Source organism: Taudactylus pleione, unplaced genomic scaffold (genome assembly GCF_031769625.1).
Source record: "Taudactylus pleione unplaced genomic scaffold, aTauple2 ptg000707l, whole genome shotgun sequence".
NCBI lineage: Eukaryota > Metazoa > Chordata > Amphibia > Anura > Myobatrachidae > Taudactylus > Taudactylus pleione.
Window position 1 is genome coordinate 13,173,574 of NW_028285109.1, and position 24,903 is coordinate 13,198,476.

Here is a 24,903-nt window from a genome sequence, read left to right on the forward strand (position 1 = left end):
GAATGGGTGTTATGTGGCTAGAACGGGGCTGGTTGGTTAATAGCCTGGCAGCTGCATTTTGTACCATCTGCAAGTGGTGCAATTCTTTTGCTGGTAGACCGAGGTAGAGGGCGTTGCAGTAGTCTAGGCGTGATGATATAAATGCATGTATGACTTTAGGCAGATCTTCTGAGGGAATTAAGTGCTTGATTCTGGCTATGTTCCTCAGATGAAAGAATGAGGATTTGATTGTGGCTGATACCTGATGTTTAAGTGTCAAGCCACTATCCAGGACAACACCAAGATTCCACACATGTTTAGTGTTTTGTAATTCTGAACCCCCAAGCGTAAGTCCTGTTGGTTGGCTATGCTGTAGCCCTGTCCTGTGACCTATCATAAGAACCTCTGTTTTATCAGGGTTCAGTCGCAGCCAACTGGCACTCATCCACTCCTGAAGCTTAGCTAGGCAGCCATTTAGGGTTGTTATTGGGTAATTTGTACCTGGAGCAAAGGACAGGTACAGTTGTGTATCATCTGCATAGCAGTGGTAAACCAGGCCATGACGTCTGATTATTTCACCCAGTGGCAGCATGTATACTGCAAAAAGCATGGGAGATAGTATAGAACCCTGTGGGACACCGCATGGAAGTGACACTGGTGATGAAGAGTTTACTCCAGAAGAAACTCTCTGTGACCTGACAGTGAGAAATGATTTGAACCATCTAAGGACTGTGCCATCCAGTCCACAGAAATTTTTCAGGCGCTCAATTAGAATCCCATGGTCCACAGTATCAAATGCTGCTGAGAGATCCAGAAGGATTAAGATTGAACAATCAACTCTGTCTCTTGCCATCAGAAGATCATTAAGCACACATACCAGGGCTGTTTCAGTGCTATGTCTTCTCCTGAATCCTGACTGGAATGGATCATAAATACCATGGGTAGACAGGTGGGTTTCCAGTTGCATTGCCACCACTTTCTCAATGACCTTTCCTAGAAAAGGAAGGTTTGACACTGGTCTATAGTTGGTCATGCAGTCGGGGTCTAAATTAGGTTTTTTAAGAAGTGGTCTAACAATTGCTTCCTTTAGTGGTTCTGGAAAAATGGCTGTTTGCAAAGAGCATTGAACTATTTTTGCAATTACAGGGCCAATAATGTCTATACACCCTATGAGAAGCTTGGTTGAGGCAGGGTCCAGATCACAGGTGGTGGGTCGCAACATTCTGATAATTTTAGCAATGTCTTTTGCATCCATTATGTCAAAGCTGTTCCAGGGAGACAGGTGGCTTACCTTGGCAAGCTTGGTAGTTTGGCACTCCTTTGATGGCACTGTGGGGATTCCAGCCCGGATGGAGGATACTTTATCGGCAAAGAATTTTGCAAACTCATTGCATCTTGACTGGGAGAGGGTTTCATCATGCTGCAGGCATGCTGGTTTGCAAAGCATCTCCAACTGTACGGAAAAGCTGAGCCGGCCTATTGTTTGCTGCCTTGATCTCAGTTGAAAGGAACTCTGTTTTCTTACGGGTGATTGTTGATTGATATTCTCTTATATGTTTGATTAGTGTTAACTTATCCTCTACCAGGTTCGTCTTCCTCCATCGTCTTTCAAGTCTACGCCCCCTTTTCTTGAGTTCACTAACACTATTGTCAAACCAAGGGGCTTGACGGTGTGGTACGAGGGGTCGTATACGCACAGGGGCAATTATATACATTGCAGCTGTCATATCCCTGTTATAGTAATGGACAAGGGAACAAGGATCTTCACAGGCCCCCATTACCGCAGAAAGATCCAGGTTTGCTGCAAGAGCCTGGGGAGTCATGCCCCTCCTTGGACGATACCTTGTCAACTCCATGGGTAAAGTTCTATTTTAAGGGGTTGCAACTGAGAAGTGAATTGAGTGGTGGTCTGACCACGTGACTGGGTTTATATTTAGGTCAGAGACATCTAATCCAATCTGGAAGACAAGATCAAGAGTGTGACCACTTATATGAGTAGCCGAAGGGATGACTTGTGTGAGGCCCAGAGCATTCATTGTGCACAGGAGATCTTGGCCAAGGTGTGAGAGCTCATCATCAACCCATGCATTGAAATCCCCAAGAATCAGCCATCTTTGATGCTCCAGAACTAGTCCAGCAACAATATCTGCAAATTCTTGTGGAAGTATCTTTCCATCTCCAGGGGGGCGGTAAATGAGAAGTACTCTGAATCCTAATTCTGCAGAACTCCGAGCAGCGATGCACTCAAATGAGTGAGTCATTTCCATTGGGTGGACCCTAAGTTTAAGTGCTTTTCTAAAGCAGATGGCCACTCCCCCTCCCCTGCGGTTAAGTCTTGGGTTGTGAATGACAGAATAATTTGTTGGAACTGCAGCTTCCAAGATAGGTGCTGCATTTTCATCTAGCCAAGTCTCTGTAATACAGACAAGATCTGCAGATTCAATAAGGTCAGCAATTGTGGCAGTCTTGTTTCTTATAGATCTAGCATTACAAAGGACAGACCTGATTGGGCATACCGGAGTGCCTGTAGTTTTCTTTATATTGAGTGTGGGAGCTCTGGGGATGTCAGTCACAGAGCGGGAGTTTAATGATCTGTTCTTCCAAGCACAGGGCCGTTTGATAGGTACCACTTCTATATGTCTCCTATATGAGTTGGTGAACCTGAAGGCAAGGAACTTACGTGGTTACAGCGGATAAGAGGTTGTAATGTCCACAGAATAAATACAGCTATGGTGACATGCTGAGTACACCTAAAAGCATTAAAGTAGAAATATCAATTGAACAAATGCAGCTATGGTGAAGTGCTGAGAACACCTAAAAGCAGCAATGAATGGCAGTAATGTCTACTTAAATATTGCTGCAATGGTAACGTGCTGAGAACAACCCTTGAGGTATTAATTCCTATTAACCACCCATTTCATTATTGTCGACCTGAAGGGACTTTTCTATTAGATAGAATACTCCACTAGATTAGTATATATCTATAGACCATAGACCTTCGTAACTGGTTGTATTGTCGGTGGACTTATGTTATAAGTTAAATGTTTTGTCTTTTGTCCTTTGTCATAGATATCATTTATATATTATTTTGGATTGTATTAAAAGTTATGTTTTAACGATTTCATATTAACAAAGAGTGCTCACAAAATAAGAGTTTCTTTTTCTTCTTTTTTTCTCCAATAAAGTGCTGAGAACACCTGATTGTAGCAATGTGTAGTAGAAATTTCCACAAAATAAATGCAGTAATGGTAAAGTGCTGAGAATATCTTATAGCAGCAATGTACAGTAATATTTTCCATAGAATAAATGGTGCAATAGTGACGTGCTGAGAGCACCTAACAGCAGTAATGTACATGTACTATTACATTAAGAATAAATGCAGCAATAGTGAAGAGCTAAGTACATTTGATAGCAGAAAAGTGCAAATACTAATGTTCACAGACAGACAGCAAATGTTGGTTTGGGGTCATAGGGTTGTTTTATAGAAAGTGAATACATGTAAATTTGCGTGAGTTATGTAGAGGGGTGATAGTCTTGTACAGTTACCTAGAGAGGGAAGATGGTGATTGGGAATTTGATGAGGCTTGTTGTATGAGCGAGGGAATGCCACAGAAAGAATGGCTTCTGTCCTGTAGCTGGGAATGAGAGTTGGGAATGAGTGTGAAAGACAGAACACAGAGGGGCCTATTCATCATACCTAAACTTTCTCTGGAGGTAATTAGGTTTAGAACTCGCATGGAGTTCTACCTAATTACCGAAGGAATTCATCATTCCTCCTCCCTATAACTATCTATTCTGAAAAGCTGTCATTTTTGCGATGACAGCTTTTCAGGTAATAGATAGTTATCCCTGTCTACACTACCTTACCGCAGCTGGAATCCATGATGCGCATGCGCTGTTACATCTGCAAAATCAGTGCATGCGCAGCACTGCCTACAGCTGCGGTAAGTTTGTATGCCCCCTCCAAACCCCCCTCCCCTTACCACTCACCTCCATCCTCCCCCCCGACTTACCTGCCCACGCAGCAGCCTCCTGCTCTGTCCTGCTGGTCTGACACGTGTTCTCCCACAGTAGTTTAGGAAAAAAAATATATATTTTTTCTAAACTTTATTGTGTTCTGTTGGGAGAACACTGTGTCAGAGCACCCACAGGAGCCAGAGGATGGAACAGAGCGACGGAGGAAGACGCTGGGGGACCTGCCCAGCTGGAAGCAGGTAAGTGTTGCCTACTATACGCCACCTCACAGTTGCGGTTAGTAACTCCATCAAATTCCGAAAATACATAATTTTCGGAATTTGATGAATACCATAATTTCCATATCCCCATACTAATGTATGGGGAGTGTGGAAATTAACGCAGGGGGACTTAGCAAGGCGCTATCAGTGATATCTTGTCACGAACCTGTCTAGTTTTCACCTTTTGCCTGTTGACTTACCACTGCCAGCTGTCTCCATGGATCTGTATGTGTAATTTACCTGGAGGACCTGTTCTGATCATGCTGGCTGCAGCACTTCTCTATGCATTCCTTCCACAGTGATTATTTCACCTGGGTCCTTTCCTGTCTGTGAACACTGCTAGCCCTGATTGGAATCACAGGTGTAGTTCTGACTCAGTGCTGTAGAGATGAATACTCCCTCTGCATGTTGTGCCTTCCACCACTCAGAATGCTACTGCCAGATAACCTGTCCATATCCACCAATTGCAGCCAGACCCAGGGTATATATATCCTCCCCTGATAGCATTCTGGGGCTGAACATCTCGTTACTTCCGTGGTGTATGGTTCGTGCTGTTCTGTCTTCTAGTGTATCCTTGAAACCTGGTACAGCAACCCGTGGTGCAATCCAGAAAATCTGCTACAGCAACCCCTGGTGCAATCCAGAAAATCTGCTACAGCAACCCCTGGTGCAATCCAGAAAACCTGCTACAGCAACCCCTGGTGCAATCCGGAAAACCTGCTACAGCAATCCTGACGACCTCCTAGCATCAGCTAATAGTGAGTCCTGTGCTCTGCTAGCTCTACTCCTGGTTGGTCCCTGGCACCCTGCAAACTTGCATCGTGCTTCCTGCTGTGGATCAACTCCTGCTCCTTCTACCTACCCACTCCCTCCCTGAACCTTAATCCCAAACCTACCCATTCCTTCCTGAACCTGTAATTCCCAATTATCCAATCCAGCCTGCACCTGAGTTCCAACCTTTGTCACAGCATTTTCGGATCACCCTGTTTAACCGTCGTCTCAGCATTACCAGATTTCCCTTCAGCCATTGTCACGTTATTCCAGTCCAGAGTCAAGTTCCTGTCATATCAGTTTTATCCACGTTGTTAAAGTCCAGAGTCAAGTTCCAAGCTCATCAGTTCAACTCAACAATTCTTCCTGCCGGTCCCCGTCTGGTTCCTCCACGTTCCTATCATCTATCATCAAAGGCAGTTTTCACTGCTACACAAATCTTGCAAATAGAGCTATCTACGTCATCTGTGGTTCCAGTCATGCCGGTCTCCGTTGAATCCCGATCACTACCTGAGACAGGTAACTCGCAGACACCATTTGTGACATATCTCCTGTGTTAAGATACTTCATGAATACTAAAATAACGTTAATTAAGGAAAATGTCCTTAAAAATGTTATTTTAATGTTGATGAATAGGCCCCAGAGTGAGAGGGTTACCTGGGAGATATTTTGAGACAAGGGAATAGATGTACATTGATGCAGTTTTTTGTGGCCTTGTATGTTAGTAGAAGTATTGTATATTGGATTAATCAAAATACCGGCAACCAATGTAAAGACTGATAACCTGGAGCAGCATTTGAATAACGCTTCATAAAGGCAATTAGTCTATCTGTGCTTTCATATATACTTTTGAGGTGACAGTCTGGTTAGGGTAAGGAGGGGGTTACAGTATGCAGGAGATAATGATGAGTACATGAGTTAAACAGTTTGTGAGATCCGCGTGTATTCTAGAAATGTTTCTTTGAGGTACATAACAGGATTTGGATACAGAAGGGATGTTAGGGACAATGGACATTTGAAGTCAGGGAAGACATCTAGGCAACGTGCTTGAGGGGTAGGGGTTATTGTCATGTTGTCAACAGAAATACAGATGTCAGATAGATACTTTCAGTTGGTGGGAATAGTATTAGATCAGGTACTGATAGTATTAGATCAGGTACTGAGAAAGTTTGAGATAGTGAGAAATGAAGATGAAATAGCAGAAAGACTTTCAGTACGTGGGTCAGCACAGATGGTGAGAGATCCAAAGAGGATAATAACAAACATTGTAAAGTAAAGGAGGGAGTTAGGGGAGTTCCTTAGGTTACACACATTATAGAATGAGTTTAATAAAGATGATGTTAATATAATAGTATATAAAAAAGCAAAAAAACATAAAAAATTTGCACATGCAATATAAGCACTTATTCTGCGGACATTACAACCAGTACATTACTGCAATTAGGAGTTTCCTTACTTCACAACTAGATAGTTTTTTCTCAACTCATTGTATCTCCCTGTTCTTTCTTTGTACAGTATCTTATCAAAGTTGTGAAATTGGGATGCGGTCATAACACCGACCATAGGGATTCCGGCGCTCAGAATGCCGGCGCCAGAATCCTGATACCTGTCAGATTCCCGGCATTGGCATCCCGACACCTATCAGAATCCCGGCGCCAGCATCCTGTCTGCCGGCATCCCGTATTTTGGTTAGGTTTAGGCACTAGACTGAGGGTTAGGCTGCAGGAGGATTGGTTTAGGCACTAGGGGGGAGGGTTAGGTTTAAAATTTGGGAAGGGAGGGTTAGGGGTAGGGAGAGGGGAAGGGTTACGATATTGACTGACAAGTGTCAGTATCCTAACCCTGGCAGAATCCTGGCGCCGGCATCCCATCGATAAATATTTGGGTTAGGGTTAGAGTTAGGCAGTAGGGGGAGGGTTAGGCACCAGGGGGAGGGTTAGAGTTAGGCAGTAGGGGGAGGGTTAGGCACTAGGGGGAGCAAGGAAGCCCCCTAAAAATGCCCCACCCCTTCATCTCATTTTAATAATTGCTCTGCAAAATTAAAAATTGCCTTGAAAATAGCATGCTATGTACAGCGCATGAAAATACATAATTCCACGCCATCCCTCCAATGCAAACTTTCTCCTCTGTTGTAAATGCTGTGATATTGCTCTGCACAGCGATACACTTCAATGGAAATCCAGGGACACCAGAGCAAATCTTGGCGATATCACCAAAAATTATAATGGAGTCCATGAAAAGATTGCACATGTTTGGGATGCAGAGTTGAACGTATGTCTATTTGCAAAATGTATTTTGTGTTAATTCACACTACGCATGCTCCAAGACTGGGCACAGACAAGTGCGGGCCGGCCAGAGTCATGTCCATTTCTATTGCATCCATATTTACACCTAAAGAGATGGAACTGGGTTATGAGGCGACATTCTTGCGTAGAAATGTGCAGCAAAGTACAACCAAAGAGGAGCCAAGGAGAGAAATGGACGCACTTGTTATTTTTATTTATTATATCAATAAATTTGGTGCAGGTCTGTTTGCTCCATAAGCCACTCTGTCTGGTCAGAGTTAATGTCAGTGGAGGAAGAGGAGATACAGTCGGTTCACTCAGTCCACCCTGCTGCAGAATGCCAAAGCCTTCAATATATATATATATATGCCCTTCTGCTACATAAAAGGTTTTTATCCTCCCAGAGCTCGCCTTAGGGCACCTGCGTTACAGTTTGACAGGTGTACCGCCCCAGTCAAACTCCCCACATATATATATATATATATATATACACACACACAAAAATAAATAAATCCGGAAAGCAGCGCTTCACTTTCTCCACATTTTGTTATGTTACAGCCTTATTCCAAAATGGAATAAATTCATTTTCATCCTCAAAATTCTACACACAATACCCCATAATGACTACATTTAAAAAGTTTTTTTGAGATTTTTGCAAATTTAATAAACAAAACAAAAAACTAAGAAATCATATGTACATAAGTATTCACAGCCTTTGCTCAATACTTTGTTGATGCACCTTTGGCAGCAATTACAGCCTCAAGTCTTTTTGAATATGATGCCACAAGCTTGGCACACCTATCTTTGGGCAGTTTTGCCCATTCCTCTTTGCAGCACCTCTCAAACTCCATCAGGTTGGGTGGGAAGCATCGGTGCACAGCCATTTTCAGATCTCTCCAGAGATGTTAAATCAGGTTCAAGTCTGGGCTCTGGCTGGGCCACTCAAGGACATTCACAGAGTTGTCCTGAAGCCACTCCTTTGATATCTTGGCTGTGTGCTTAGGGTCGTTGTCCTGCTGAAAGATGAACAGTTGCCCCAGTCTGAGGTCAAGAGCGCTCTGGAGCAGGTTTTCATCCAGGAAGTCTCTGTACATTGCTGCATTCATCTTTCCCTCTATCCTGATTAGTCTCCCAGTTCCTGCCGCTGAAAAACATCCCCACAGCATGATGCTGCTACCACCATGCTTCACTGTAGGGATGGTATTGGCCTGGAGATGAGCGGTGCCTGGTATCCTCCAAACATAACGCCTGGCATTCACGCCAAAGAGTTCAATCTTTGTCTCATCAGACCAGAGAATTTTGTTTCTCATGGTCCGAGAGTCCTTCAGGTGGATTTTGGCTCCGGGCGGGCTGCCATGTGCTTTTTACTAAGGAGTGGCTTCTGTCTGGTCACTCTACCATACAGGCCTGATTGGTGGATTGCTGCAGAGATGGTTGTCCTGCTGGACGGTTCTCCTCTCTCCACAGAGGAATGCTGTAGCTCTGACAGAGTGACCATCGGGTTCTTGGTCACCTCCCTGACTAGGGCTCTTCTCCCCCGATTGCTCAGTTTAGACAGCCGGCCAACTCTAAGAAGAGTCCTGGTGGTTCCGAACTTTTTCCATTTACAGATGATGGAGGCCACTGTGCTCTTTGGGACAGCTCAAGGATGATCATTGGAAACAGGATGCACCTGAGCTCAATTTTGAGCTTCATGGTAAAGGCTGTGAATACTTATGTACATGTGATTACTTAGTTTTTTATTTTATAAAATTTGCAAAAATCTCAAAAAAACTATTTACATGTTGTCATAATGGGGTATTGTTTGCAGAATCTTGAGGACAAAAATGAATTTATTCCATTTTGGAATAAGGCTGTAACATAACATAATGTGGAAAAAGTGAAGCGCTGTGAATACTTTCCGGATGCACTGTGTGTGTGTGTGTGTGTGTGTGTGTGTGTGTGTGTATGTATATATTATATATATATATATAATAAATATATATATATACACAACTCATTGGTCCACACTCATGTCTTCAGGGTCCTACTATTGCTGGGGTGACAACCTAAGTGAGCACAGCTGCTTCAGATGCATAGATGAAAATTGAGGTGCACTCACCCGACTTTAGTCCAATTAACCTCAGGTGTGTATATATATATATATATATATATATATATATATATATATAGGGTGGAGTGACTATTTATGTATCTTGATAAAGGTCCAAAAGTGGACTGAAATGTCGATGATGTTTGTACCCACGATGTGAATAAAGGAAAACTCTTTTACTCTTCCTAAAGTCTGGTGAGTGCATCTCAATTTTCATCTCTCTCTCTCTCTCTCTATATATATAAAATAAATAATAATAATAAGAAGAATAATAAAGTCCCCGGTTTAGGGCTCTGTCTGTTCATTCGGGCTAATCTCTTGAACCACTGGACAGATTATGTGGTTTTCACTATTCTATACAGCATTGGTCGAGGAAGGTTTAGGAGTATAAACCATTCGTCTGTGACAAAAGGGAGTCGAGCAGTGATGATTTTAGTGAATCAAGTCACAGAAAAAATCTTGCACCAAGCTGCTGAATACGAGCTGGTCAGGGTGCTAAAACAGCAAGAGAGCATCTGAAACCGAGGCTTGGAATGAAGTACATCACAGAAAAAACTTTTGTGCTATGTGAATACCTGCTGCTGCAAGACTGATGGTGGCACTCTGTTTGGCTATCTGAGACAGTGAGAGTAAATCAGAAATAGCAATGTGCCCTGTTGCTTAGCAGCAGCCCGGAGAGGGGAGGGAGTCAGGAACTGAGCAGGATCACGTCTGAGGCAGACAGAGTGAGAAACAGCCTGCAACAATCCCAGGAAGATGCCCTGATGCAGACACAGTAGCCAGGAAGGAGCCAGGGGAGACATTGCAAACATCGGACCGCGCACCATCAAATGGTAAAAACAGTACCATCGGAACAAAAACATAGATGGTTATTAACCATTGGATTCTGATATCCATCCCTACGTTGATCCTTCAGGTGGACTCCTGCCACCACTCCTCCACCGTGAAGTGCTCCCTTTCCAGCATGATGTACCCACTCAGCCACATGCCCTCAGCGAACAGTAGGCACCTCCCATGGAAGTCAGCGCTGTTCTTGGACAGGGGTACCACTGCGAGGTAGCTCAACAGGAAGCCCAGGAAATACAGGGTACATGTTAATGTGCTCACACAAAAAGCAAACAGCCGCAGTATCAACATTAAATACATTTTTTGTTTTGCTAACACTTATGTGCAGTACACAATATAGGTATTTTAATTATACATTAAAAAATTTGAAAATGGTTTCAAACATATTAAAAAGCGGGTGCATTCTAGAAAAGAACAACCAATAATATGTGTAGGCAACCCATGACAATTCAACTGTTGTAGATGTACTAGCGTCTGATGACCGTGGGTTACCTACCTCTGATCTTTACCAAGGAGATCCACCTGTTGGGGCAAATGCTTTTTTTAGCCACTATCTTTTTGGAGAACTCCTATAGACTCTACAACATTGGTCTATAGTACGTCCAGAGAGATGTTTTGGGTGTATGTATTTAGATATGCTGCTAATATACTTGCTTTTTTTACCTATAAAGTGTGCGCATTATTTTTGTTTCTCTTGAAAACTTGCCAGGTACTGGTGTGGTAAATGATGATCTTCATTTCCACCCTCCTGCATGCAAGGTATTCTTCCAGTGAGGAAACAATTGTGACTATATGGATTGGGCCAGATTAGCAATGGGACAGATGGGACTACAGCTCCAGGCCTTCACATAAAAATAGGCCCATTATGATAGCATGATGAAGGCCGGTCGTCCAACTGGTCACACGTTTGTACATAAATCATAGGTATTTTTCTCTCAAAATGATGTAATTTTCCTACTTTTACATATTTAGGGAGACATTTGGGCTGATAGTGTAGGGGGCATAAGCGCCCATATGGCACTAATCGCAGCCCGGCTGTTTCTCACAATAGGCCCTTGATCTTTATCAGTCCCAGGCCCTGTATACAGATATACCCTATATAGGTTCAGGCATGCTAATATGTGAAACACAAAACTGTATTGGTCAAGTCCATTTACATGTCAAACAGTGCAATGTTTAATTTGGATCCAACATAATAAAATATATTTTCTTGATAGTGATTGCTAAATAAGGTTACCGTGGTCCTCCTCACATTGAATAATCTTCCGTGTTACAGTCATTTGTTTCCTGGAATGTGTTCTTGCTGCACCACACTGTTCATTATACACCCGTCACACAGCTATTGTGACCGGTATCTGCTGGAGATGAGCCGGGGCGCAACGCCCTGAAATGCACAGAGCTGCTTTGTTCAGCTGACAGCTGTGAGAGGTAAATATGAGGTGTTCATCGCTGTAGAAGTCCTGCAGGTGTGCCAGGTGCCGCCCTTCATCAAACGCTGCCAACAGGGCAGGATAAGCAAAACAACATACAGTGCGCACGGATACCTAAAGAGAGACATTCTGCTTGTCCAAGTACTGTAGGAGAGACTAAACACTGTGACACACCCTCTGTCGGTGATCAACACCCTGAATCTATGCACAATAAATAAAAATGTGGGAGGCTCTCTAAACAACTACATAGAGTCTGAGAACTGGTGTATTTATCAAGTACCCTTCAGGGTAGCCAAGTGAATACTGCATGTATGTGTAACTCTGCACAACCACCGCTGCGTCGTGCCGTGCAACGGGCAGCGAGCAGTAACAAGGAATTTTCACACCATACTCCAGTGGCAGAGATCCTGCAAGTGTGTCCATCATCTGCTAAGGCAGCAATGGCTGCTTTGTGTGCAATTCGTGGCAATGGAGAAAATCCAACAGTCCCTATTGCTATGATCCCTTCCCACCAGGCTCACTGTCCAAGACATACTTTCTGAGTTCTGCCCGCAAAGCTTCAATTCGTCTCTGAGCTTCTTTAAGCTGGATCCGCAGATTCGTGTTCTCCTCCTTCAGGAATGATCTTTCCTATTACAAAAGGAAAAATAGTTATGTCTGTTATGTAGTCAGCAGTCCTAGAAACTGTATTATTATTGGTATGGCAGCTCCAACAAATGACTGAATAGAAATGTATTGCGCTGCTTTCTCAATGTGTCTAACATTTTCACCGTCACCTTCAGGACCATAACTAGGTATGTGCAAGCGTATGTGGTCTAGGCCTGACTGAAGGGTTATGCCATTGCTCGCTATAGGGTTATGTCATCGGTTCTGGATTTAACAAACAGCGGTAAGCTAACATTACCGCTGTTTGTCACAGCATCGCTCTCACCATCTTTAGATGGCGAGAGCGATGCGGTCCCCGTTGCCGGCAATGGGAACTTGGTGCTGCCTGTCCGGCTTCAGTGAAGCCTTCCAGGCACAGCCAGGTCCCAGTGTCATGCGCATTCCACAAGACCCCCATCGCTGGCAGCGTTAGGCTGCCAGCAGCCAGCGGAGAACTTCGCCGAGGAGGACTTCGCTTGACCTCGCCGGTGGGATAAGTATTGGTAAATACCAGTGGATTTTTCGTTTGTATCACAGTGATACTAAACAAAAAATTGCGCTGGTGTTTACCATCATTGATAAATGGGGGCCTAAAAGCGCACCAGACTCCAATAACATTTTATCCATACCACCTCCCCGTCCCCAAGTCATTAGATCACAGGAGGGTTTACCTCAGGGACCACGCTGTTACATCAATAATAACCAATTTTTTCTTAATTGTTATTAAAAGTGAAAGACTGGCATTGTTTATATAAAGTATAAAGCAACCCGACAGGTGGGATGCAGTTGAAATACCAGCGTGCGGGATGCCGGCGCTCAGAATCCCGACGCTATCCCAATGGTAAGTAGTGGGGTTAGGGGTAGGGTTAAGGGTTGGGGTTAGGCACTAGGGGGAGAGTTAGGTTTAGGCACTAGGGAAGGAGGTTCGGTGTAGAGTGCGGGGAGGGAGGGTTAGGGGGAGGGTTAAGGGTTGGGGGTTAGGCACTAGGGGGAGAGTTAGGTTTAGGCACTAGGGAAGGAGGTTAGTTGTAGAGCGCGGAGGGAGGGTTAAGGGTTGGGGTTAGGCAGTAGGTGGAGGGTTCGGTTTAGGCACTAGGGAAGGAGGTTAGGTGTAAAGTGCAGGGAGGGAGGGTTAAGGGTTGGGGTTAGGCACTAGGGAAGGAGGATAGGTGTAGAGTGCGGGGAGGGAGGGTTAGGGGGAGGGTTACGTTTAGGCATTAGGGAAAGAGGTTAGGTGTAGAGTGCGGGGAGGGAGGGTTAGGGGTAGGGTTAGGATACTTACCCGACAGGTGTCGGTATCCCAACTCTTTCGGGATGCCGGCGTTGGGATTCTGACTGTCGGGATCCCAAGTGCCGACATCACTTACCCAAACCCCAGCAGGTCTATGGCCAACACCATATCAATAAACATATCCCATTAGCTTTTGTAACACATGAAGCAAATGTTTGGCCATAAAATAAGATCAATCAGTGAGAATATGTTGAACATTTCAGAGGACTTCAGTGATCAGTCACTACACGACATAAATATTATATGTAAAGTGTTTACTTTTTCCAGCTCTTGTGCAGAGGGTTTAATGCCCCGTCTCTCCTCTCTCGCTTTGCGTATGGAGTCCTTATTTTCCCACTTGGCATATGCCCGCTTCCTGATTAGAATAGGACTGGGACAGGGCGATGGGCTGCGGCTGTGGTGCGCGGAGGGGATCTGTAAAGAAGGGCTTGGAGGGCTGTCATCTGTCTGTGTGCTGCGGTGTCTCACTGCAGGCTGTAACCGTACAGAGATCTTCTGTGCTGAGCTGCCCATCAGCATGATCCTCCTGTCTTGGCTGACCTCCGTATGTTCAATTTCTTCCCCATTCGTGTAACTAAATGGGTCCTCGTCAGCTAAGCAGTCTGAGAAACAAAAGCACCATATTATTGTTTTAATTGACTTTAGTCGACATATCTATTATAATTATAACATCCATTCATAAAATATCACCTTTTCTGCAGCAATGTACAACTGAGGGAATACATGTGTATCCCTTTATTTGCATTAACATGAATGCCAGTTGGAAATTCAGCTTTCAACTGGTTGCACAGCATTATGCAGCCACTAGAGGGCATCTAGGAAGTGAGTTAGAACATGCAATGCCGCAGTAATACAGCTCAGAGCACTGTACTTTATATTATTATGTTATATTTAGGGCACTAACATCATTATTTCTTTTTATTTTTATTATGTGCAAGAAAGTAGAAACAGAATGTATTTCTGGAGGAGATAGAGAGTTGCACACAGGCAGTGCTGGTCCTTGATGGTCTCTTATGCTCCCACCCCATAGGGATCTGGTCTAAAGATCTACAGTAAAAAGGAAGACAATGTCTAGATAGACACCAGATGTTAGACAGTTAATAGGTCGACAGGGTCAAAAGATTGACACTCTAAATGTCGACATGCAAGAAGGTCAACATGTACAAATGGTCGACAGTGTCAAAAGGTCAACACAAAAATGGTTGACTCATATTTTTTTTAACCCTCATCTTCACCCTAACCCTCCCCTTGGTGCCTAAACCTAACCCTCCCTCCTGGTGCCTAACTCTAACCGTTGGGGTACGTACGTACACTGTAGATCTTTCAATCCACACCCCACCCCATAACCTCTCTTCCCAACTTCTGTAAGCAAATGTCTGAAAATAAAGTACAGTAGTTCTATCTATGGTAGGGAAGGTGACCAGTGTATATAGAGGTTAGTGAACACAGAAGGAGAAGGCTGTACAGTATATGACAGTGTCACACATATAATGTACTTAAATTGTGTTTATGTAGTATACTGTTTTTTTTATAACTCCATAAATTATATTGGAAGGCATTAAAAAATGGAGTTAATGTACCCAGTCTATGAACTGTGATATTTGGTTAGTACGAGTCAGATACTCACCATTTGTTGTTCCTTTGCCACCAGGTAAGAAGACATTGATCTGTCCAGAGTCAGGGGACAAACTGTTGTCCCCCGTGGAGCATTTAGACCTTTTCTTACATTCAAACACCACCAGCTCTTTACACTGTTTGTGGCAGTTCATCCCGCAGTCTGTGACACAAACACAGTGGAGAAAATTGCATAATTGTTATTTAGTAACACACACAATAAAATGCCCATTTAATAAAAGCTATCACTTCAGACTCGGTTGTACATTAATACACAGGGTCAGCATGTTATAAGCATTTCAGGAGGGTGCCATATCTCTTGGGTGCTGCGACCACCTTCAGCTGCCTGATTATTATTTTATATTGTACATTACACCAATGCCCTCACTCAGTCTTAGTGTGGACCCAGATTCAGCCTCAACACTGCCATCTCCTCCTACTTCCTCCTTTCTCTATCTCTCCTCTCTCCTGACCTCCCACCCTCCACTCTGCACACTTGGCTGTCTCCCAGAACTTTAAAGGTAAGAGGGGTAATAAATGATATGTGGACTTGATACTAATGTTATGTGGGAGCCAGAGTATATGGTATTAATAGTTATAAGATGCTAAGTTATAGATTGTAGGAGTGCTTCAAGCATTGCAGTATCGCCCCTGCTAATATACTATCATTTATGGGAACATTAATGTGCATCAGTCATTTTCAAACAGCCCACCAGCATTTTGTGGTGGGCTAACCAATACTTGTGAGAATGCAGTCTTTTCATTAACTAGGAACTTCACTTTGGCCCTCATTCAGACATACTCGCGAGCGGCTGTCCGCTCGCAAGTGGGTCGATGGTCCGCACTGCGCATGCGCGAGACGCGACGAGCGAAGGACTTTCCTTCGCTCGGAGTGTCTCATCAAAGGGGGCGTGCTGTCGATGTTGACTGACAGCAGGCCCCCTTTGGTGGGCGTGCCGGGGGCGTGCCTGCCAGACGGAGGCGTTCCCAGGGGAACGCCTGCCGTCTGAAGCCGGCCCCACTGACATCACTAGTGATGTCAGTGGGAGTGATTTTGGCTCTGATAGAGCCAAAATCACTCCTGGCCTTGCGGTTGAAAAACTCAACCGCAGGCTTTTGCTCGCAGTTTGATGGTCGCGATGGTCAAGACCATCGCGACCATCATCCTGCACGCTCGTATATGCTGTGGGTGGTGACCCACAGCTATACGAGCGTCCAGGAGGACGCTCCATATTAATGGAGGTGGGCCCTGATTCAGAGCGAGCGCTCTGGTCAGAGCGTCCGGCTCTGAATCAGGGCCTTTGTGTCCTAGTGCCTCTGAATCAGGGCCTTTGTGTCCTAGTGCCTCATGCCTCAGGGATATAAGCATATCACAGTAACGTCACACTCTTCGTTCTCATAAATAAGGGTTCAGTTCTGACTCCACCGTTTGTAGGCAACTGGGGACAATATACTGGCAGAATCTTCTGTGGATATTAATGATAAAGATGAGAATTAATCACAGTGTTTACCTTTGCAGCGGTAACCTTGCTTGATCACACCCCACAGCTGAAAAATATAAAGCATGTATCACTCAGCATGATTTATTATCCTGTCCATCAGAGGGCCTGATTTACAGTTCTGCGCTATTGCAGCCACAGCTGTGACTTTTGCAGCTGATGATTTGGGAAAAGATACTAATAGAGCAGCGGCCAGGACTTGTAGTGAGACGCCCACCTGAGCCATCGCAGCTGTCCACAACTGTGTACACATACGCAGCATCAAACGCAGATTAGGCAAACAACTTTCTGAGTGAGTCTATGATTGGCCACTGTAACTAAAACACTGGAGCAGATGCAGAATGTGACGCGCCTTTGAAATGGTCGACATGCCTGCGTTTTTAGCTGACACTCCGCGTTGCCTCCCCCAAACGCTCCCTGCCTGTCACTCACACTGCAAATAAAAACTCGTAGCGTGTGAGTACGGTAATGTACCTTGACGTATGCGCAGTGCAACTCAAACACCACGTGCAGTGGCAAAGAATTGCTCCTTTTGCGAAAACATTGGCATAGCATACAACTCTGAATAAGGCCAAGTATAAACATGTTTGTGTTTAAGTTCTGCAAACTCTATAGAAGATACACAATCATTTCAACTGGGAGTAAATTAACCCACTGTATTCCCCACAGTACGGAACTCTCACATTTCTAACATTACAGATTGTTAATTCATTTATTTGAAATGTATCCAACAGAGTTATCCATAGTGATTAACCACAGGCTCTCGGGGCATGGACTCCACAAGAGTTGAAGGTGTCCTGTGGTATCTGGCACCAAGACTTTTGCAGCAGATCCTTTATGTCCTGTGGTCCTGCGAGGTGGCCCGGCCTTCTTTTTCCACCACATCCCAAAGATGTTTGATCGAAATGAGATCTGATTAATATGGAGGCCATTCCAGAACATTTTCTTTGCAATGTGGCAGGGCGTATTATCCAGCTGAAAGAGACCACTGCTATCAGGGAATACTGTTGTCATGAAGAGGTGTACTTGGTCTGCTTAGGTAGGTGGTACGTGTCAAAGTAACATCCACTTGAATGCCAGGACCCAAGGTTTCCCAGCAGAACATTGTCCAGAGCATCACACTGTCCTTGCTGTATTGCCTTCTTCTCATAGTGTATATTGGTGTCATCTCTGTTACATGTAAATGACACATATGCATCCGGCAATCCACATGATATAAAAGAAAACCAGATTCATCAGACCAGGCCACCTTCTTCCATCGCTTCATGGTCCAGTTCTAATTCTCACATGCTTATTATAGGCACTTTTGTGGTGGACACCCCTGCACTCTGACTAGCCTGTGGCTATGCAGTAAGCTGTGAAGCACTGTATGTTCTGACACCTTTCTATCATAGCCAACATTAACTTTTTCATCAATTTGTGCTACAGTAGCTCTTCTGTGGGATAGGACCAGACAGGCTAGCCGCTCCCCACTCACATAAATGGGCCTTGGGCACCGATGACTCTGTTTCCAGTTCACGGGTTGTCCTTCCATGGACCTCTTTTGGTAGGTACCAACCACTGCACACTGGAAAAACCCTGCAAGACCTGCTGTTTTGGAGATGCTCTTACTCCATTGTCTACCCATTGGCCCTGGTCTAAGTCGCTCAGATTCTTACGCTTGCCCATTTTTCCTGCTTCCAACACATATTCTTCAAGAACTGACTATTCACTTACTGACAAAATATATCCAGCCCTTGACAGGTGCCAAAGAGATAATCAGTGTTATTCACTTCACCTGTCAGTGGTTGTAATGTTTTACAGCTGATCGGTGTATATACTCCCTATGGTTGGGCATCATCTATGCTGACAAAAAGTGCCTTTGAGGCACAGAAACATGTTAAGCCTACTGCCAGACCAGGTGTATCCTGCAAGCTAAACTACTTCACTGCCAGACCAGGTGTGTCCTGCAAGCTAAACTACTTCACTGCCAGACCAGGTGTGTCCTGCAAGCTAAACTACTTCACTGCCAGACCAGATGTGTCCTGCAAGCTAAACTACTTCACTGCCAGACCAGGTGTGTCCTGCAAGCTAAACTACTTCACTGCCAGACCAGATGTGTCCTGCAAGCTAAACGACTTCACTGCCTGACCAGGTGTGTCCTGCAAGCTAAACTACTTCACTGCCAGACCAGGTGTGTCCTGCAAGCTAAACTACTTCACTGCCAGACCAGGTGTGTCCTGCAAGCTAAACTACTTCACTGCCAGACCAGATGTGTCCTGCAAGCTAAACTACTTCACTGCCAGACCAGGTGTGTCCTGCAAGCTAAACTACTTCACTGCCAGACCACGTGTGTCCTGCAAGCTAAACGACTTCACTGCCTGACCAGGTGTGTCCTGCAAGCTAAACTACTTCACTGCCAGACCAGGTGTGTCCTGCAAGCTAAACTACTTCACTGCCAGACCAGATGTGTCCTGCAAGCTAAACTACTTCACTGCCAGACCAGGTGTGTCCTGCAAGCTAAACTACTTCACTGCCAGACCAGATGTGTCCTGCAAGCTAAACGACTTCACTGCCTGACCACGTGTGTCCTGCAAGCTAAACTACTTCACTGCCAGACCAGGTGTGTCCTGCAAGCTAAACTACTTCACTGCCAGACCAGATGTGTCCTGCAAGCTAAACGACTTCACTGCCTGACCAGGTGTGTCCTGCAAGCTAAACTACTTCACTGCCAGACCAGGTGTGTCCTGCAAGCTAAAATACTTCACTGCCAGACCAGATGTGTCCTGCAAGCTAAACGACTTCACTGCCAGACCAGGTGTGTCCTGCAAGCTAAACTACTTCACTGCCAGACCAGATGTGTCCTGCAAGCTAAACGACTTCACTGCCTGACCAGGTGTGTCCTGCAAGCTAAACTACTTCACTGCCAGACCAGGTGTGTCCTACAAGCTAAACTACTTCACTGTCTGACCAGGTGTGGCCTGCAAGCTAAACTACTTCACTGCCTGACCAGGTGTGTCCTGCAGGCTAAACTACTTCACTGCCTGACCAGGTGTGATCTAGAGCAGCAAAACCCTTGCTGCTCCGGTCGCAGTTTCCTTACTCATCTGACAATCTCTTCTTTGTGGTTTCAGCTTCATAATCCTGTTTCAGCAGTTTCACCACCTCTAGCTCACCTGACGCTGCCAACACATGGACAGAACCTACTATATTTTGCACAGCCATATGTTTATATATTTTAAAGTACACTTTTCCATTTTATTTGGAATAAATACACTAACTACTTATCCGGCAGCTGCATTTAATAGTTTACCCTTACAATGCCACAGCTGAACAACTCTCTTCTGTAACTTACAGGCAGTAAATGATAAATGTAAACACCTGGATAAATAGGGGACAAGAGTATTGAAAGCAAATTTTACCACACAGGTGTGGCTCAAGCAGTAAGTAATTAACATCCACTCATGGCCATGGACATTTGTATAATTGCTGGAATACCCTGTTATAATTATAACAACATGTCTGCAAACGGAGACCATGGCCCTGATTCAGATCCAAATGTTTTCAACCAATTGATCTGTGCTTGGCTGTTTCCAACAGTGAAGTGTTCTGTGGTCCTGCAGTATTGTTGGGCACAGGTTTCTGGCATGGTTTGGGTACAATTACCCCCTGTAAAGGCACAGTCACACCCTGAGTCAGCATTTTCCACCACCATCGATCAAAGCCAGCTGAGGGACTTTCTTGCGCCGCTGCATCTCCTCTGCACAACTGCAGACACTGGTGACTGATTCAGTGACGGATACAGTGACGGTATTTACGCAGTTGAGTGATTGTTTGTTACTGCATATGTCTGAATAATCTCTCAAACGCTTACTGGCCACGTGTCCTATACCATTTGCAATTGCGGATGAAATCGCTAACACTTGAGAAGGGGTTGTGATCCTTGAGCATATCAGCTTGGAGACTGGGAAGTGATCTACAGTAATCACAAATAGGGGCCATTTCATGGGCGTGTTATGGGCATGTCTGGGAGAGCTGCTGTGTTTCCCACCAACCGCAAATCCAATGCTTGAGAGGCCATGTTTAATTGGATTAGAGGAGAGTAGCTAGGGGATGTAGTTGGCATCCCGACCAGGGGCGGATTTCCCGCTAGGCAACAAAGGCACCCGCCTAGCGCCCGGCGGGACCTAGGTGGGCCCTGTGAATGCCAGCAGAACGCGAGGTCCACTGAAAATGGTAGAGGTTGTGCCACGGCTGAGGACTCCGGCAGCTGTCTAATCGCTGTGCTGACAGCCTGCTGGGTGCCAGCTACAGGGGGTGCACAGCCGCACACTAGTCCTTATTGACTTCTGCTGTGTTGTACATGTGACAACATGACGCATGAGCGTATGTTGTCACATGCACGGAGAGAGGAGCCTGCCTCAGCCGGGACCAGAAGTGATAGGAGCCAGAGGACAAGCAGTAAGGTGCATGCAGACGGCTGCTATTAAACTATATAGGAGATGGGGGCCTGCTACTATATAGTGGGAGGAGGGAGGGTGGTCGGCTGCTATTAAATACTGTTTAGGTGATGGGGCTTGCTCCTCTATGTGGTGGTGGTGGTGGTGGGGTGGCACCCATCCCTCTGTGACTGTTGCCTGCTACAACCAGTGAAGTACCCACACTGATATTTACAGTGATAACTAAAGGCCATGGATGTAACAATAAGTATTATGGGATGGGTGCCACTGCATGCTACAATTAGCAGAGCCGGCTCGAGAGCCGTTTTGGTGGAACGGCCGAATGGGGGCACAATGCGGCAGCCGGGACATATCTGGTGGACCACTGCTATGCCCATGCCTCCATGTCCTCCAGAACTAGCAACTCTTTTGCAGGCATCATAGCAGAGCCTACCATTATGTAAATTCCTCGCCCAGGCAGCCCTGGGCTCTTCTGTGTAGATCAGATGCGGGCTGTGCATAACCTATAGGCAACGGCGGCGTGACATCATAGGTCATACTGCCGCACACTGTCCAGCCCCTGCACACAGTGCAGATGCAGCCAGTGACTAATTGCTGAGGCTGTTGCTGCATGCTGGTGCCACGGTGGATTGAAGGCAAGTGTGGGATCGGATGACTGATCACTGAGCCTATGGGTCACTATGGAGCTCCTCCTGCAACTTTTCCTGCAACTCGGTGAGTTGAGGTCACTCAGTTTTCTAGGAGGGGTGGGGGGCAAAGAAATAACGTATGTTATTAATGAATTAATGTTTTATTTTTTTTTCTGTGAGGGCAATTAATTTTTCCTTTGGCGGACAATGTGCATGTGTGTCTTTTTTTCTGTGTTTTTTTCTCCTGTGGCAGACAATGGGCCTGATTCAGAGATGTACACTACCCCGATGGTTAGCGTACATCTCCGATGGTGGGAGGACTGCACATGTGCACTGCGCAGCTTGATTTGACAGGCTACAGCATTTGGAAGGCAGAGCGGGGGGCATTCCTGGGCAGTGTTCCCGGAAACGGACAAAGCCATGGTCGTGGGTGCACGCAGACTTCCTGGCCTTGCAAGCTGCCAGGACCCATCAGGTTGCGGTAAGCTTCAGCTACCGCAGCCTGGCCGAAGGGACAACGATGGTCGCGACTGTTTCGATGGTGATCCCATGCTATGACCTTGGTTGCAGCGCTTTGACCACGCAGATGCAGCAAGGAGAAATACAAATGTGAATCCCTGGTGTGTTATCTCTACTATTTTGGAAAGATCAGACTGAATAGGATAGTTATGGGCCCGGGCTGTTTAAAGGTGGCTATTTTTATATACGTTGATTGCACTTTCTATGATATTACGCAATAAACGTTTAAAATATTTTGCATTATATTTGCACTGTGTTTTTATGTTTAAAACTTTAAAAGATTGTATATATGGAGGAAAAAATTATAAATAATGTAAATGAAATATTGGGCTATGGATTGTTTGAGGAAGGGGGGCCCAAAACCGATATCTTGCCTAGGGTCCCATGAGGTCTAAATCCGGCTCTGATCCCGACCGGTGGGATCCCATACCCAACCCGTAGCTAGTGTAGACTCTAGGCTATCACAAATGTTGATGTTGTAACCGATGTTGGTGTGTTTACAATCTCCATCACAATGGCACAGACATCACAGCCTGAGACTGGGCATCTCAGCGCTTGTACAATCTACTGCACCATCCAGCACAAAGGGAAGGCAGAGATTAGCATTTGCATAAGGCGGCAACTGATATTGAGAGAGCAGCTGCAAACGCATTACCAACCATCTCTGAATCAGGCCGTCAAAGCAACTGTACATACAGGTCCATAATGGACACAAGCGGCTCGCCAATTCCCTATTAAATGGTTTTAATTAGTGTTTCTCTAAATCTAATAAAATAGATATCTAATAATATACATGTTACATAATTAAATTGAGTAAGGGCATTCAAAGTGCTTAGTATGGTCATTTTGCATTTTAGTATGTTAAATGTGAGAGAGGGGCTTTAAAGCTTCCCAAGATAACTACAGCTCTGGAACCACTGAGGACTTTGACATTAAATCAGGATAGGCATGACGCCACATGAAAGTGATGCTAATATGGGAATGATAGTAAATCACAATCTAGAACTTTATTTTACTTCGGCATCCCAGTTTAACCATTATCATAAGAAAATTTTCCCCAGTCTCCTTGTAGTAGATGCTGACACCAACGATGTAACTGGTAAGAACCAAGGGGGTGATTCAGCTGTAGACGCAGGAGCTATCGTAGCTGCTAACATATTAGCAGCTGCGATAGTTGTAATATGGTAATGCAGCAGGAGGCGTCACACCTACTGCATGCATTACTGATCCGAGCTGCATCCGTGGATGCAGCATTGGATTATCCAGGTGTCCCTTAGCCGGCTGAATGACGATGGGACTATGCAAGCCGGCCATCGTAGATTCCCAAAAGAGGCCAGGAAATCTCTGTCTGCCCACGGAGATCCTGGTCTCTTGCCCCCCCCAATCCCAGCTGCGGTGGCACAACTCCATTTTGGGATTGATGCTGCCCGCACCGCAATCACTGACAGTCTGCTGCCACTCTACGTGTGATCTCGCAGAACAGGTCCTGGACATGCACAGATTCCCGGTAATCGGGAATCTGCTTCCAGTATTCGGAACAGTCACAGTGGCTTGCTTCAGAAATAGCTATTACACCAAAGATAGTTTTATTTATTTATTTTTTATTTATGAACAGTTTCTTATATAGCGACGCATATTCAATTGTGCTTTACAATGTATGATCATGGATCAACCTTTTTCAGTATATCTTGCTCTATAGAAAATTATTGCTTTATTTATACTCGCCCATGGTCCCCTCATTTACATCACATGGGATTCTCATCTATAATTTGTGTTGAGAATCCCATGTGCTATAAATGAGTATTACGCAAATTATGTAACGGCACAACCAATTATCACAGCATTTAAAGACACCCCAACTGACTCCCTAAAATGCTTGGCCAGTATAGGCTTTAATGTTATCCCTTTCCTGCACATACACCTTGTTTAGGTTTTTAAAGACTGATTTACCAACAAGTCCTATCAACACGAGTTGTTAATTGAGCTACTCACAAATCCAGCACAGTTGTCACAGAAGGTGGGGCGCAGGTAGGTGGTCTCCTGGAAGTTATGGAGGAAGCCTAAGCCAAGCTTGGAACATATGGAGCTGGCTCGCATAAAATATGCAGTGATCTCCTGTCTGCTGATCTGACCCTCCCTATTAGGAGATGAGATGAAAAATGAAGTGAGCTAGTGCTCTGGGCACACTGCACTATAAACACAGTTGCAGGTATATATTTATTGATTTGAAACATACCATATACAGGAGTTGAATTTCTCTATAAAGTGTTCTAACATTACCACAAAGTAAGGAAATTAATTAGCTGCTTTTCCTCAGTACACTATCAGGAGCACTTCTAAACTTCATTGAACAGTGAGAATGTTAGGGTAATTGTGGTGAAGGGCAGGGATAATAATTAAATGTAAGTTACTATATGTTAGACATGGTGCAACAGTGGCATCACTATGTGTGGCGACATCCGGTGCGGAATGTTGGAAGACTTTGCGCACAAAAGGGTTGTGCCCGTGAAGCCATGCCCCTGGTGTATGCCATTTTGGGAGCATGACCGCAAGTCATGTTCTTGCACACTGGGGGCGTGGATGAGGGGCACATGTGCATGTCATCCATCACCGCTGCTCGGTGACACCA

The 24,903-nt window shown here is 45.0% G+C and overlaps 1 protein-coding gene across 4 annotated transcripts in view; it reads right to left on the reverse strand.

Annotated features, from left to right (window-relative positions):
* Window positions 1-11,326: 11,326 nt before the first annotated feature.
* RASGRP1 (RAS guanyl releasing protein 1) overlaps window positions 11,327-24,903 on the reverse strand; it is a 99,435-nt gene continuing 85,858 nt past the window's right edge. For all 4 annotated transcript variants that reach the window (XM_088456625.1, XM_088456624.1, XM_088456623.1 and 1 more), the window contains exons 13-17: window positions 24,267-24,411; window positions 16,700-16,736; window positions 15,202-15,351; window positions 13,833-14,176; window positions 11,327-12,268 (exon numbers count right to left, since the gene is read on the reverse strand). In XM_088456625.1, the coding sequence (XP_088312751.1) occupies window positions 12,134-12,268; window positions 13,833-14,176; window positions 15,202-15,351; window positions 16,700-16,736; window positions 24,267-24,411 (811 nt within the window). In that variant the 3' untranslated portion in view covers window positions 11,327-12,133. The remainder of the gene's footprint in view (window positions 12,269-13,832; window positions 14,177-15,201; window positions 15,352-16,699; window positions 16,737-24,266; window positions 24,412-24,903) is intronic.